This window comes from Capsicum annuum, chromosome 10 (genome assembly GCF_002878395.1).
Source record: "Capsicum annuum cultivar UCD-10X-F1 chromosome 10, UCD10Xv1.1, whole genome shotgun sequence".
In the NCBI taxonomy this organism is placed as follows: domain Eukaryota; kingdom Viridiplantae; phylum Streptophyta; class Magnoliopsida; order Solanales; family Solanaceae; genus Capsicum; species Capsicum annuum.
Genome location: NC_061120.1, coordinates 66,685,552 through 66,702,635, shown reverse-complemented (window position 1 = coordinate 66,702,635; position 17,084 = coordinate 66,685,552). Strand labels below are relative to the sequence as shown.

General features: G+C 40.7%; 1 protein-coding gene, 1 non-coding gene and 3 pseudogenes across 2 annotated transcripts; 1 reads left to right on the top strand and 4 right to left on the bottom strand.

Moving 5' to 3' along the window:
• Positions 1–1,012: 1,012 nt before the first annotated feature.
• On the bottom strand, positions 1,013–1,085 carry TRNAK-UUU. Its single transcript has one exon. It is a non-coding gene; the product is annotated as a tRNA-Lys (tRNA).
• Positions 1,086–3,503: 2,418 nt separating this feature from the next.
• Positions 3,504–4,227, top strand: LOC124887980 (putative cytochrome c biogenesis ccmB-like mitochondrial protein). Its single transcript, XM_047397948.1, has one exon. The coding sequence runs from the start codon at positions 3,607–3,609 to the stop codon at positions 4,225–4,227; it is 621 nt and encodes a 206-aa protein (XP_047253904.1). The 5' UTR covers positions 3,504–3,606.
• A 275-nt stretch (positions 4,228–4,502) lies between these two features.
• LOC107845240 lies at positions 4,503–7,484 on the bottom strand (annotated as a pseudogene).
• A 1,762-nt stretch (positions 7,485–9,246) lies between these two features.
• On the bottom strand, positions 9,247–10,739 carry LOC107844947 (annotated as a pseudogene).
• Positions 10,740–15,872: 5,133 nt separating this feature from the next.
• LOC124887734 lies at positions 15,873–16,849 on the bottom strand (annotated as a pseudogene).
• Between the last annotated feature and the right edge of the window lie 235 nt (positions 16,850–17,084).

Here is a 17,084-nt window from a genome sequence, read left to right as displayed (position 1 = left end):
TTTCAAAAGGGTTAGTGCATATCTATTCGGGTGGAGGCAGACATTGAAATGATAAAAAGAGTGAATGATGCCAACCAACTCTACAAAGACATTCAGATTTGAAAAAGATAAAGAAAGACGTGTTAAGCTTGTGTTTTCCCAGCTGACTCGTACACGATCGTCTTTCTTCTGGAAACTTACTCTTGAAAGCATTGCATATTGCTACTAGAGGGCAAAGGAATTAGCTTATGATGAAGAATAACAACAAAAAAGCTTTTCTCCCCAATCGAGGTGATAGACCACCTTATGGCCGATGTGATTACCAGCCAAAGGGAAAAAAGACGGGGTTGAATGCGACTCTACCAATACAAATCTCTTCTGGAGCAAGGAAAAGAAACTCTGCCTGGTATCGATAACGATTAACATATTCTTTTTTTTTAGAGATGGGAACCCTTACTTAAGAACAGAGAGTGGCCGAGCAGTATAGTAGTCTGCTGGCAAACTTGGGGTAACAATCTCGGTAGCATAATTGATAATATCCAAGAGCGGAACCATCGAGTTTGCTAAGAGATTTTGGACTAAGGATATGCAAATAGACTTATCGCCAATTTCTCTTAGGGCATTAACTGCTTGTTGAACGACTGTGGTTCTTTGCCAATTGTCAACAAGATATTCGATTTCTATATCGATGGTTCAAAGTTTGGGAGGGGTAGGATTCAGAGTTTGGTCGCGCTTATATTCTACTCAATATAAGCGTTGGGAACATTTGAAAGCTGCTGCTCAGAAACCACATAGTTCACACTTACTATCTTTAAAATATTAGATTGGAAGGAAGGGCTTCGCTTTCCGATCGCTTTTTGAGGCCGGTTTGGATGAGCATGGGCAAGTTTGGGATTCACTATTGCTTTCCGCTTGGACTGGCTCACCCTCTTGTCACTTAAAGGGCGAAGTTGCCGAAGCGAATCGAAAGGCCAAAGAGTCATCTTTGAAGTCTACTATACATCCTTATTCATAGTAGAGTGTTAGGTAGGTTTTGGTATAGCAAGACTTGAACCTGCGACCATTAGGTTAAAAGCCTAATGCTCTACCAACTAAGCTATACACCCAAAAAAAGAAGTAGTAGTAAATAAGGATTGGTACGAAAAAGAGGCCAGCCCCTCTTCTTCTTATCATATTAAAGGAGTGTGGCTCTGTATGAGGCTCATACTACAGAGAAAGCGGAAGAAAACGTAAGGTCACACGTTAGCACTCCTACAAAAAAGGGATGCGCTAAGGCGCAATGTCTTTCGGGCAGCTACTACGCCCTTTCTTCTTGCCCCTTATTTCAAACTCAACAAAATCCTTGATCGATATGAGAAAGATGCGCTCAAGCGCCCAACCTATACAAGGGGCTTGGGCTCGAAAGCCGGCCTTACTCAACAAGCAACTTTCTTAGTAAGGTTGCTTCTTTCAACTCATTGAAGATTCTATCTACAAAAGAAGGTCAATGGGTGATACTCAAATTGCTCTTACTGACACCAGAGAAGGTGAGGTCGTCTTTCTTTCCAACAGCTATATGGTTTACCTTAAAGCCTTAAGGAGAAGGGGAGGAGCAGCTATCTATGTAATTACGGTCTTTGTTGGCCGTTGTTCCAGTCGAGCACTCTATATTCTTTGTCCAATTCCGTCTTACCAAACAAGAATGACAAGGGTTGTGAGGCTGGACCATGTACGAGGAATGAATCTATATTTGTGCATGGAAGTTGCTGGCCGGTGGCCGCTCAACTGTTTGAGCGCAATGCAGTGGTGTTGGTTCCAGTTTGACAAAGGTAGAATGCCTGGTCGAACGTCCAGTACAGTAGGTAGCAGGTGTGTTCATTTTGTCTCCAAAGCGAGAATAATAAATAGGCGATGCACCATCCTTGCTACTACGTACGTTTTCCTTGACTTGACAGATTTATTCAATTGAACCCACACTCAAAGGAGGACAACAAGCTCGGGGCTCGATGAAACAAAAAGTTTCAGCATATTGAAAATAGGGTTATCATGAAAGAAAGAGCTCGGCATTCATTTCTGAATGAATATTCATCACTGAGTCTACTAAAAGAGGGACCAGCCTCATCCTGGTGATTAGAGGATACCTCTGATCGTTCACCTCTAATGTGACACGTTCCCTCCCAGTTATATGATCAATGAGATCAGTCGGCTAGAGTACGGGACTATTCTTCTTCTGGGGAGACAAAGTTGTCCCTTCTACTGACCAAACCCTTAGTTCTAGGGCCTTCGTCAACATATTACGAAGCTCCAGTCTTCGGTAGGTCACCATTACTTGACTTAGAAAGGCGAACATCTGGGCAAGGAAAAGCGCAATGCGCCTGGTGCAAATGGCTTTCTTTTTTCATGATATATTAATCAGAATGGAGAGTCCTACCGAAGAACATGATTGATAGAATCACTATGTAGGGGGGCGGTCAACTTGATGCGGGAGAGGCATGAGTGCAGTTCAATCTTGTGGTTTATTGTTTGTATTGAGTAGGGCCTCTTTCTCGATGATCAGTTCGTCTCCGCTCTATTGAAAAGTAGGAATTCCTATGGTGGTTTTGTGAACGAACGCGTCTCGGGCCAGATTGACTAACCCAACCCACCCTGTTGGAGGATTTTCCATAGTTGGGTGTCTGCTTTAATGTGATTTACGAAGGCTAGTCTAGGTTTGGTAATATCCAAAACAAATAAAAAGAGATCAAGGTCGATAGGTGGCAGTTGGAAAAGGATTTGATCCCCCCTAAAAAAAGGGTGAAGCCGCGATTGAACTCAAATTCTAGAAATAAGTTGGGGCCCTTTTACTAAGTCTACTAGATAGAAGATTATAGAGAGCCAACTATCGTTGCCTTGCACAAGAAGGTGCCCTTTTACTTCGAGTTCCGTCCTTCGTAGTCAAATTTGATGATACGCTTTGGCGATGTTACCTACCAAATAAAAGGCCTACTAGGTGATCAAAATTGCTCAGGTAAGGACTCACTCACTCATCTACTCCTTATTAATTTAATACTTTCTTTTATCTACAATAAATATTTCAAAGGCGACCCACCGCGCCGGGCTATAAGATAAGATACAATTCTTGTACTACTTAATTAACTGGTAAGAAAGAGCTTCCGTAAGAACTGGAAGACTCTTGTATGTACGGTAACCATCTCTTCCACTACTGGTGGACTATTGCATAGAAAAGGCGATAGAAGGAACCTTTCTTACTGCGCTTTTCAAGCGCTTAGCTTCTGCTAGTGGCGGGAAGGCAAGGCCATGTTGTTCAGTTTGAAGTCTAAGCCAAGAAGGTAAGAACGAAGTGAAGGGCCCCTTTAGAAGATAGGGGTGACTTTCTTGTGGTAGTAATTGCGAACATCTCTCCTCTTCTCTTAGCATGCACAGTTTGCTTACATGCCACCTTAGGCACATCTCTCTTTCTTAGTTTCACATTGGACTAATGATAATGAATGAAAGTCAGTCTTTTAGTAAACGTATATAAGCAGCTCTTTAGTGTATAAGCAATTCTTTAGTGGTCGCACTGAAAGTATAGTGGAGGTTGGTTGAAGATGATGTTACACGGCGTTCAGAACCAATCTTGAAGTGAATGAATTATAAAGAAGTAAGGAAATGAGACGACTCTTTCTTGAACTATATTATAAACAGATCTTCCCCTCCACACCAATTATAAGTTTTTCTCTATTTCTCTCGTATATCATCGTAATGCCCTTAATGCTAGGTTTTGAAAAAGACTTTTTATGTCATTCCCATTTAGGTCCGATTCGGATCCCTCCGTTGTTTCCTTTTCCTTCTGCACCTTTTCCTCCAAATGAGAAAGAAGATGGTACACTTGAATTGTATTATTTAAGTTCTTATTACTTGCCAAAAATCCTACTTCTACAATTGGTAGGTCACCGGGTTATTCAAATAAGTCGTGTTTTCCGTGGTTTTCCCATGTTACAACTTTCGTACCAATTAGGTCGATCTGGAATGGATCGGTTAAACATTCTATTAGGTAGCCTGGTCTTGACTCTTCTGTGTGGTATTCATTCTCGTTCGGCTCTTGGAATCACATCCAGCAGTGGTTGGAATAGCTCGCAAAATCCAACCACTTCACCTACTTCATTGCCCCCAACCGTTTCTCGTACCTCTATTAAAATAGAATGGTTTCATGTTCTTTCATCGATTGGTTATTCCTCTCTGTTTGTATCTCTTTTTCCAATTTTGGTCTTGATTGGTTCACATGATTGAATGGCCAATTCTCCTCCAAGCCCTTGATTCGATTGTTTTCCAAGAATGTTGAGCCGAGTATGTAAGCCATGTATCTGGGAGGAACAACAATAAAAGAAGGGCTTTTGGTCTTGGACTTGCAACTATTTTTAAAAAATATATATAAGAATCCCTTTTTTAGAAGAAAAATTATATATATGTCCAATCTCTAGTGGTCGTGGAACCAAACAAGATGTATGTCGTCCGACCCGACCTCAGACTCTTTCTTCCCAACCTATTTGACTCTCTGGCCGTAGTTATTTAGGTGGTATTCTGAGATCCAATTCCTCCTAGGAACACACGAAACAAAGATATGAACTGGGTAAATAGAAATGGAAAAAAGATGTTTCTATTTCATCCAAATTAGTTTTTTTTTCTACATCCATAGGATCTACTAAAGTAGATCGGTATTGACCATATAATAAAAGCAGATCTTGGTCCATGGAGTCCCAAGAAGGTAAGAACTCCAACCTATCCGATGCTTCTTCGGTGAAATACGATATACAAGTGGGACCTGCACTATGAGCAACCTGTGCAAAAAACCGCTTCTTTTTTGTCGATCGGGCCGCTTTCTCTCATTCCACTCGTCTAGACCTCTTCACAAACTTGTACAATCGATGCCACAAAGATAGCCAACTGTATTATTAAAGAAATAAGGAAAGGGGCGACAATTTGGCACCAAATATCCGGAGGTGTGGAAAGAGCAGCTGTAAGAAGCAAAAAAACCATCAAAAAATGAAGAGAGTTCATGAAGGTTTCTACAGAAAGATCCCTTGGTTCTGGCAAACGGATCACAATTATAGGTACCTGAGATCATACCGATGGAATGAACGAAATACAAACAATTAACATAATATTGTCATAGATCTTGGCTTATAACTTGATCATGAGTGAATTTTTTTATGTTGCACCCATGAAGTTTGGAAAGTGCCAAACATTGGGAACTACCCGGGGAGAAGTTAGGAACAGGAACAAGGAGAAGAGAGAACCACTTAAATAGAGAAATCGATTGTATTTTGTCCTTTGTTCCTCATAGCAATTGGGGATAAAAAATAACCAAATTTGATGACTTATTAAAGGAAAGACAAAGTAAGAGCATGCTATTGGAGACATTGCAACATATGTCGGGAAGGCCTCCGTTGATTGTGTATGAACAAAATACGAATCCAAAGGCAGGGTAAGAAAGGGTTTAGCTAATGGAAATATTAACTCTTCCAGGAACCATAACACGTAAACCATGTTAAACTAAGACCAATCAATATCCGAACGGAATGGATTCAAACTTCTCCTAGGATAGTTTTCGATGTGAAATGAAATTCATAGGATATATTTGAGTAATTCAAAGGAAAAATCAAAATATGGGAAATTCACTATTCATTATAGCATGAAAACATCTAGCGGTATAATCCTATTTTCCATAGCTATTGCTATAACGTTTAGAGAGGGTGGTGAAAATCAAAGTGTGAGAGGTATAGTGGAAGCATATGTTGCTTCGAAGGCTGATGAATATGGTTATGCAGTGATAACCGAAATATATCTTCGAATCTATTATGATGAGAATGTCTCGAGTGTAGAGAAGAATATCTCTATAGAGAATCTAGCTCTCCTGATCGAGGAAAGCATTAATGATGATTCCGTCTATGAACCTATAGCTGTGAGGATGCTATCTAATGTTAAACGTAAGTACGTTATGCATATGACAAAATTGGAATATAATTATAAGTAGAGGAGGGGTTTCATTGTTGCCGATATTGAAACGGTTCTAGTAGAGACAGATATTGTTCAGGAGGAACTCAATCGGTTGAAGATAGAGAATATCCACATGCCATATGCAGTGGGTTTTTTAGTGGTAGAACTCGGTCATGCCCCTTCTAAAAAGTGTGTTGGTAGTATTGAAAGCTATTTCAGTGAAGACTATCCGGTTTTTCTATATGATACTTTCCGTAAAAGGAGCTGTAAGATGTTGTCTGACTTTTTCAATCGTTTAGCTATCGTAGTTCGCAAGAATTCTTCCATTCATACAATCTATTTCCACAACTTATCGCGATTTCATGGCTTTCTATTATTGAAATATATAGCTAGTTGTAATAAAAAATATAGATTTAATCCTTTTGTGAGGGATCGCCATATATATGAGATAGTTATCTATCGCGATAAGAAATTGCTATTTCGTCTAAGAGATTCTCTCAAGCTTTTACCTGGTTAGCTCAATAACTTAGCCAAAAATCTATGTCCACAATTAGGAATAAGGGTAATATACCCTATAGTGAAGTGACTGAGTCCTATCTTATTCCTAATAAGGAGTCCTTGTTAGAGTATATGAAACAGGATATCGTTTTATTAGGTGGGGTTATGCATAGATCTCAGGCTCTCTATTATTCTCTGTATTCTATTGATATAGTAAAAAAAAGAACCTTATCAGCCATAGCTCTCGATATATTTCAAAGTCTCTATTACGATAAAAATCAATGGCCAATCTATATCCCTGACAGGAATGAGGATACCTTCATTCGCCGTGGTTACTATGGAGGCCATAACAATACATATATCCCTATAGGTAAAGAACTCTATTACTATGATCTGAATTCATTATATCCATATGCTATGAAACACTATCCTATGCCTGGTGGAGAGCCTGTCTGGCAGGATAATTATGAAGATATGGATTTAGACAACTTGTTTGGTTTTCTTGAGGCATATATTGTCACTCCTCCTGATATGAAAAGACCATTCTTACCATATAGGACTTTGAAAAACACACTAATCTTCCCTACAGGTGAATTTGTCGGTGTTTATTATAGTAAAGAGCTAAAATATGCTAAAAGCATAGATATTAGGTAACCCCTCTTTGCGGGTACTTTTGAATTAGTTGCTTTTTATACATCCATATGATCTACTAAAGTAGATCGGTATTGACCATATAATAAAAGTAGATCTTAGTCCATGGAGTCCTAAGAAAGTAAGAACTCCAACCTGTCCGATGCTTCTTCGGCCAAATACGATATACAAGTGGTACCTGCACTATCAGCAAGCTATGCGAAAAACCGCTTCTTTTTTCTGGTTCCAAAACAACTTGGGCAAAATAAAGTTCTACCGAGAAACTATGGATTTTTGAGTTTTCGCCATTGGTTACTGGTTGAGCCACTGGAATGGAATGAGATAAGAATCTATGGAGATCTTTCCTCTCCACTCACTCGTAACAGGATTCTCTTCTATAGAAGACTGCTTCTGAATGGCATAATTGTCCGACACTACCTTCCTCAATCTTCAAAGAAAATTGACTCCTCCTACTCCTCCTTCTCCTGAAGGATAGGATCCTCCTTGGTCCTTCTTTCACTAATGGTCTCACCATTTTTTAGTAGTAGTAGTTCGCACGAGGGAATATCCTTTCTATCGCTTGCCCTTGCCTTTCACTCTCATTTGGTATATTTCTTCTAAAAAATAAAGCAAAGCAAAGCGCATGGCAAAGAAGCAACCAACTGACTGCCCCCTTCCACTCGGCCTTTCTTCGCTGTGTGAATAAGGTCTTAGTCTGTATGGGCATTCTGGGCAGGCCGTAATAAGTCGCTAGTCAAAGGTTTATACCAATCGCAATTCATCACCATCTTGCCCGCCTCCAATTGATGACTGGCTATTATATAAGTGTTGACCTAAGCCCCTGCGCAGCAGCTCGGCTCCCGAACTGTACGTGAGCTATATTGTATGGCTATTCCTAAGAATTTGAAGCCCGCTCTCTCTAAATAGAAAAAAATGCATTTACAAGACAAAAAAGACTTTTGGAAAAAGCCTTCGCCCGCCTATTCTATTCAACGGGGCTATTAGAGAAGCTGCTTTGTTCCTTGACTTCTTTTCTCAGTCAAGCTTCCTTGTTCCTTAGTGTAGTCTCGGTCCATAGTTTAAGACTCCGTTCCTTATAGCCTAGTCTATATCCACAGCTAACGTGACTCCGTACCGACGCCTTTCCTTTTGTATAGTATACGACTAAGTAACTTCATAACCTCAACCTACTTTTTTGCTTACTGTAGCATAGGCCTTCGTCGGGCTTTTGTCCCTTCACCTATAGATGCTGGCTTGGCTTCGCTATCGCTAATAACTTGGTATAGATCGATGTAGTCATTGGTTTTACCACTGGAATGCCTATGAGATAGTGGTCGGCCTTTCGAATGCCTTCTTCCTTACTTTTCTTAGAAGCCCTTTATGACTATACTATAAAGGACAGGGGGGTGTTCACCTTTGGAAACTTAGCTACTTAAGTCCTTCTCAGAAAGTCAAAGTAAGGGCAAACGACATTCTGTTCTACAACTACAAAACAACATAGAGTGTATTAATATGTATTATTGTATTAATATATTAATTATTTATTGTATTAATATGTATTATTGTATTAATATTAATCATATTAATAGTAGAACTACTTCCGTACTACTAAACAAGGAAACCTTCGGTTCCCTTTGTAAATGTTGCTTAGTTTAGTTTACATTCAAAGCAAAGTAAACCAAGCCTAAGCGTTCACGACATCTTGTTGATATTGATTGAGGAGTTTGATGGAGTTTAGTTGACTGAATCCATAAACCTAAAAAGTCTCCATCACTTTTTTTTATTTGAATTTGACTCTATAGGTAGGTATCGGCGGGGTTTGCGTAATGTAGTTGTAGTTAAGGCTGAAGTAGCACTTTCTATTTGTGAAGATCTACTGAAGTACCAAAAGCGAATGGGGCTCCCAGGCTGGGACGTCTGGCAAAATGCTTGGCCTCCTACGCTGGAAGGGAGACCCAAAGGGTGAGCTTATGGCGGTTAGCTTCTAGCACTAAATAATAGGCATTAGGCATTCTGAGCTGAAAGGAGGCAAGAAAATGAAGGGAGGCATTACGGGCCGACTACAAGAAAAGTAAAGCTTCGTAGACTCGGTCAAGTCACTTATAGAATGCCGACGACTATTTTCCACAACATAAGTGAAGGGGAGAGGGAAGCGAGGCTTAACAAGCTTTATAAGGCCGACCACTACATAAGCCGCTGGCGGAGAAAGCTCAAAGAGCATCCCTTCATTCATTACTAAGCCAAGATCCCAGGTCTCTGAGTCAGCCCGAGCTTTTTTGAAGAATCCTGCACCCATCGGCATACGGCCTAGCAGGCCTTCCCTTTTCGCCGGAGCTTCATGGACGTTGCCTCGTTCCCCAATTAGAGTTTTAGATGTAAGCTATACGCCACGAGGAGCCAAACAAGCATATGGCCTTGCCTTGCCATTTGACCTCTTTTCTCGTGTGACTAGGAATGCTTAGTGACAACCTCTAAATTGTCACTGCCTGGCCTCTTTTGCTACCACGGTTGCACCTTGTATGGTCAGCACCAATCGTGTTCGGGCAATGAAGCTTACACTCATTCACATTGGTTCATCCTGCTATGCCCTGGGCCTTTTACTCTTCTAATGTAAAAAGTGGCCAGCCATTCGTCAAGGCCCAGAAGTTTGCTGGACATCTCAACGGTGGGATTTGATACCCGCATCCGATCGAAGTTGCATTTTAGTGCTCCCCTAACATAAAAAATAGGGGAGCTTTTTCGTTGTAGGTCCCTTCGCGCAAGACATTGCTTAGGACAAACGGGTCACAAGATAGGTGCATGATCTACTTTGCACGTTCCATCCTTCAACCCTTCGCCTATCGGCTTGGCAGGCAAGCTACCTTGATCTGTCTTCGGCTTCGATTCGTTAAGCTCAGAAGCTACAACAAGCCCTAAAGTCTCTTGCCACCTAAAAATCTACCAAGAGAGCGCTGCTTTTCGTTTGATCCTATGTACCTATAGAATGCTATGCATTCTCCACTTTTTGATCAAGCAAAGAGAGAACGTGTTTTTTTCTCTGACTTTCTCTCTCATTTATGGAGAGAAAAAAGCAGGCTTTGCTCCAGCTATCACTATCCTTGGGAAACCAAAAGAGCTACCAAAGGAAAGTGATGCAGTCTCTCCCTTGGCCTTTGGAGAAGAGAGGGCAGAGAAGAAAACGTCCTTTGCACAAGTGTCTTTTCTTCCTGCGTCCTTACTAGTATAAAAGGGGCTCTTCGATCAAGAAGGCATTCTAGTAGGAAGGCCGGCCACTACATAAGTGGCCATTCGCCAAGGAGAGAAGTAAACTACCCTTTTTTGATCCCCCTTCCCAGGTAGGGAAGAGAACGAAAATAGACCACAGATGGTAGTCATGGTTGATTTTGATTCGAGGATCTTACGTGGTGGAGCTAACTCTTTTATCGTGTTGCATTGGATAAACCCCCCCCCCCCAAGGGGAACCATCGTAAAGGAGTGATCCGATGAGAGTGATTTGGCGCACATTCTATCCTTTCTACAACGCCTATAGACTCAGTCTTTCGTTTCAGATTAATTCTTTGCTGCAAGCGCTTCGATCCACCCCCTCGGTGAAAAACCATAATAGTCCTTGAGGAATTCCTACCAGCAGACTTCCCTGTAATCAAAGTGAATTATCTAAGTGTTCTCTTTTGTCTCATTGTTTATCTCCTATTCGATTCCACCCCTAAGGCTAGCTCCTACTCCTCCTCCTTCTCCTGACAAATAGGATCCTCCTTGGTCCTTTATACATAACACTCTCAACCGCGCAAGAGGACTGGCTATCTTTCTCTTTACTTACGTAATTTCTTTCAAGGCAAAGAAAAAGATCTACCTTGGCAATGAACACGTCATTGACTGATAGTTTCATTGCATGGAATGCCACACTCAATTGTCAGCGACTAGGGACCCGCTCTTCAATAGCAATTTATGGCATGAGCTCTTTCATTTACAAGGGACACAATTTAACATGAGTTTTACACTCTATTTTGGGGTGGGGCTTCTTATACCTAAACGCAGCAAGCCCGGCGAGTAGTCAAATAAATGAGAGGTTGTCGACAAAGGGGTCAAAGGTTGTGCTTGCGATAATCCGAAGGTTGCGTAAAACCCCTTCAACCTCACCCGTATGTTAGCTTTCTTGTACTATTGTTCGCCTGCCTGACCTACTTTCTGGCTAGCTTCTTTATGGCAAGCGCTACCCTAACCTAGCTAGCGCTACATCTTGCTAACTTCGTCTGAATTGCCTTGCAAACGCTACATCTTTATTGAAAGCCCACGCTGCCTTCATCTCCCATTGTAGTCGCCTTCTTCATATGGCAAGCGCTACCCGTCACTTGCACTACATTGTCTGACGATAACCTTGCCTGACAACTTCCACTCTGACTGAGCTGACCGTCTCACTGACTTCTATATCCCATTATCCATAGATCTCCTTCCTTATCGTTGCCGATCTAAGCAGAAGGTTGATAAGTCAAATGTCTGGTGAACACATTCGTAATGAGTATGGGTCTAGTAGGTGTACTAGTAAGGAAGCGAGGTACTGAGTTTAGCGTCGACAAGGCAAGTAGTTGATCTTTATTATCGAATGATATGGGAGACAGTCAAAGCATAAGTCTCAGTATCAACAGAAGAAAAGGACTGACCGATCGCCTTTAAAGAGAGATCCTGAAGGCTCAAACTTTTTGCTAACTTTGAAACATGGGCTGAACAAAAGAGGAAGACCAAACAAAGTCACGGTCAAAGAAAAGAAAAAGATGCCAAAAAAGATTCACTTTAGCTTCTAGCTCGCGTAGCTTAGTGTAGGTTGCTTGTAAGACTTTCGATAGCTGGCTAAGCCGAACGAAATTACTGATCTAAATAGAAGGGTCGTTCACTCCCTATTCTTTAAGAGGTTGCTTACAACGGTAGCATTAGCTAGGCAATCAAGGTAGGTCGAACAAAGTCAGTCCTAGGGTGGAGATCATCGGATGGAAAAATAGATTGAGATGGCTAATCATTTGATAACCCGGTGTAGAATGGGAATAGAGAGTCGCTCCCATAAATGAATGAATGGGACTCCTGGTCCTGATCAAACCAGAGATTCCGACAACCCGGGGAATCGATAGAAAGAGATGAGTCGAATACTGGAATCTGCCCAAAAGTCCTGACTTTTTTGAGGTACGGCTTTGACCCATATCTGGCCAACTCCTTTAACTACTGGGTGCGGCATTCATGGACTGGCAAAGCAAACTCTCAATTTGATCAGGAGAGCCTAGAGAGCTCTCTATCTTTCCCTAAATTCTGACTAGCGCGGTTCTTTTTCTCGACCAATTGGAATTCCATTTCATTTTGGATTTGTTGTTAAGTAGAGTAGTATGTAGCTAGGCGGATTTCAGCGCATGCTGCATTGAGAATCTCTAAAGAAATTAGAAGCGCCTATGATAGCTTATGATTATTCCCATTTATGACCGATGGTTGCTTGCAAGAGGTCGCAATCGGTAGTGTTCTAAAGCGCCATAACGATGTGCATTAGAGCGTTATGCTTGCCAATCAAGATATCTTTCTTCTCATGTAGAGTGTGATATTGTAAACTTCCTTTGGATGACATTCTGACAAGACTTGGATATACAATGCCCTCAAGGTCTTGGTGTTGTAATCGACCAACAGTAAAAACCATGCAATATCTTTTTCTGAAGAGTCAATGTGCTGATAAGGTATGGCAGTACTTTTCCTTGGGTGCAGGTCTTACACATAGTGTTAGCTTATAGCAGGGATTTCAAAGGTAGTGGAAAAACCCTGCAAATATATATCTAAAGCCCTTATATCAAGCATTGCCTTATGTAGTTGTCTTGAAGCTATGGATGAGGAGAAAGAAAAGAAGGTATGGTGGTAATATCTCCTTGAACAGGCTAATTTCTCAGGTTTCAGCAACTCTGCACAATTTACTGGTGTACAGGTTTCCTAAGATAAAAAGATTGTCTTCTAATTAGCCTGCATTGGTTAGGGAGTTGGAGAGGTACATCCCCAGGCTACATTATAGAAGAGTATGTTGGGAATTCCCTAGTGGACAATGGATTCAATGTAAGACAGATGGTGCATCAAGAGGTAATCCAGGTAAGAGTGGTGTTGCTGTGGTGTTTAGAGATGCTGCTGGTGATTTTTTGTGTGCTTCTACCCATTCAAACTAATATGTAGTCAGAGATAATGGTTATTCAGTTAGCTGCTGAAATCTGTGCGTATAAAGGCTTCACAAATGTGGTGATTGAGACTGATTCAACCATTGCTAGACTGATCATGATACAAGAGGTGTCTGCACCCTGGGCTGTTGATACAATAGTCAGGAAAATTATTACATTGTTGAGGGATAAATAAATTCAATTTTCTCATGTGTACAGGGAAGGAAATGCGGTGGCATATAACCTAGCTAATTATTCCATTGATGAGGAGATTTCTGGCACTTTTGAGGAGTTCCACTAGCTGCCTGCATAAGCTAGAAAGCTTATCAATATTGATAAAGCTCAGATTCCTTCGTTTAGTGTCAAAATCCTTCATTTATGGATATGCCTCTCGACAGTCTCTTTCATATGCAAAATCTTATTATTAGGGGGGATATGTTCTATCACCCCTAGAAATAAAGCGAGTAATGGGGAGCGATCTAAGGGACTTTTTAAACGGGTTAATACCTGAGCGGCCAGAATTCATGATTATGGGAGGCAATGGAGAAGATATAATTCATGTAATTATGCCCTCTAGAAAAGAGGATGCATTGGTCTTAATGGGGCTATCTATAACCCTACATCGTCTTTATCATAGTGAGATGCCGGAAGAAGGTTACCAAATCGATTATCTGCTTCTTTCTTTTTATTCTTGTCTTTAAATTGTTGGTTAAGCCTTTAGTTGGAGATGGATCAGTTTATAGACTAATTTCATATTTTCTTAGCCTTACTATTTTTGAAGATTTGGGAGGTATTCGCGTCTATACAAGCAGTGGCTGCTCAGGCATACCACCAGCGGGTGAAATCACTCGGGTTTTACTCGATATAGCCTTAAAGAATCATTTTGATAGTCAGTTTTCTAAAAGGTTTCCAGGTATAGCATTTCATAGATTCGTCAATGAGGTTTATATTTTCAAAAGAAAGAATGAGAAAGTTCTCTTTGATGATAAAGCGGGGTATGCCCTATTGGAAGAACTAGGTTTGAGGGGGAAGATAGAGTCTATTGGGCCATGTGATAATCCACTTCCTCCTTAGAACCCTTATTTGGACTAAGATGGTAAGGTAGGCATCACGACTTTATTGTCTCATTTTTTCTAGTTTAGGGCAAACTAGAATTTCCGCTATATCAACCTTCCAAATCAAAAGAAGATTCTGCTCCTAATCCAATTAGATATCCACAACTTTGCTGAGAGCTTTGCTTTTTCTTTAACGCTCGCTCTTCCTAGTTCTCAGTTCTCTCTATGAGTTGATTTACACGTTGTCCCCTAGATAGTTGGTACACGTGGTTAGAAGCTCTATATCTCCCTGGCAGAGGTATTTCCGCATTTCTTCCACCCTTGGCCTTAACTGCTTGCTCCGATGGATCCGTAGCAATGAAATAGGGAAATCTTTCATGCAATAGTGTGTTTGAAGTCCTAATAAGCTAAAGAAGCAGATAAAGCATCGGGTCTTGGAGAAGAATAAGATCACAGAGCATAGCAAACCGCTAAACCATGTGTGCGTGATTGCTCGCCTATCATGAGTTTGACTTACGCTCTAAAGCTGTCTGTTTGAGGAAGACCAGAGAGAATCTTTATGACATTCTTGTGGATAAAGCAGTCGGTGAAGCTTTTCTTATGTTTTTTAAGACCCCTTATGGGGAAACTCTGGCAAGGTATATTATTCCTTTTTCCCAGTGGGTGCAGGCTTCTTCGAAAGGCTCTCCGCCTCGTGGCATTATTGGGTTCGCTTACAAACAATACTTCTCCTTTTGCCTATTCCTTTTCGTTAACTATTGAAATATATCACAATTTGCATTACCCTCCTAGAAAGGATTCCTTGTTCTGACCACAGCACCATATCTTGACCCTTTTCTTGAATTGGTCCATTTTGAGTTGGCCCATTCCATTTTGACCAGTCGTAAAAGGAGAAGAACTGAGAGAGTATGCTATGCACAGACTGACTTGCTGCTTGCTTTCTTTGAGGACTCTTTTGCAATAGCTTGATGAGCTGAACCAACAAGAGATATTATGTTCTACCCTCTACTTCGAGCCCAGCCGAGAGTGAGCTTCCCGATAGTCTCTTCCTTCCTAGAAATAGAACTCTAACTATCAAACCCGTCCTGTCTCCTTACTCGAGATATCTGAGATAGCTCCATAAACTAATAACTTCTAATAGACGAGCCCATTATCCATATGTTCTGAACATCCTTCTTGGTACAGGGGGAGGGGCGAAGAATTCAAGTTCTAGTTCTTCTTCTGCCTAACTTTAGTACCGCTTTTAGATTGAATCTTTAGAACCATGTGCCTAAGAGGGCGAGGACCTTTATAGCCATAATTCTTCCCCCGGTTCTACCTCTTTCTTCAATAGTGATCTATCCCGTCAATCCCACCCGTAAGCTATCCATTCTAACCTATCTTTGCCTAGCAAGATACGTCTAGTTCTCCCTCCGCTTGCCTATCTCAGTAGGAAATTAGAACAGTCTTTGATTTTAAAGAAAAAGCTGAGGCGAGACCTATATACCTTCTGGAACCGGAGCAATAACTGCTATAAAGTAAGGAGATGCGCAGGAACGATCCCTAAAGCAAAGACTCAGAATGCTCCACGACTAAGTATACCCATTCAAACTCGCTTTTGTTCAGTTATAAAAAAATAAGCACTTTGATGAAGTTTTATAGAATCATTCAAGTAAATACAGATTAAGATCGTAGAAACATGAGCTTGTGATATAGCTACACCTAATTCCATACCGGTTAATGCAAGAACTATAAATAAAGGACCAAGATCCCCTATGAAATATAAAAGATCATTCATACATAGTATAGTCTAAGAAAACCCACTTAAAATCTTTACTGAACTATGACCGGCCATCATATTAGCAAATAAACGTATTCCTGAGCTTAATGCTCGAAAACAATAAGGCATTAGCTCAAGGAGTACTAAAAAATGTACTAATGGCAGTGGGACTCCTGTAGGTAATAAGAAGCTTAAAAAATAATGCCCATTTTTTTGAAATCCCACTATAGTAATGCCAATAAAAATTGAAAATGAAAGACCCAAAGTAATGAGAAATTGACTTGTAACTGTGAAGCTATAAGGTATCATACCCTGGGGATTATAAAATAACGAAAAAGTAAAAGTGACCGAGATACGAGGGGAAAACTTTTGTTTAACATTTCTGGAAAGACCACCTATTTATTCGTTTACCGTGTTCAGCACAAAATCATAAATAAGCTCTACCATTGCCAAGCATTTGGTACTAATTTTCCTCCTCCCTTTTTAGTAACAAAATAAACCAAAACTAGGACCAAACTGAGAGTTAGTAGCATAAATAAAGATAGATTTGTGAATGAGAAATATAAGTTTCCTATTTTCATAGGAAAGGCGTAATAACCTAAAAGTTGTCCAGTCCACTTTGACGGCGAAAAAGGCGAAAGAAGCAATCCATAGAAAGATTTAGCACCAAGGCGGCATTTAGGGTCTAGCCTTGGACTCATTGAAGAAAGCACTTGAGGTGAAGACCAATGAGCTATTGCGACTATTCCTCTCGTATATCGTCGTAACGCCCTTAATGCTAGGTTTTGAAAAAGACTTTTCATATTCCCAAAGACGAGGCGATTTCTTTTTATGTTGAAACTTTATGTTAGCCAGGGGATCCTGATCATAAATAGGTTGTTTGTCCTGATGAAAAGGAACGCTCTCCTTTTAATCGCTCTGGCGCATATGTTGAATAGACAATAAGCCACGTAACGATAATAAGAAAGACTAGGGTATAGCTGTTTAAATATCTGGTCGAAATCATCCAACATCAAATTGTATAAGACCTTAGTGATT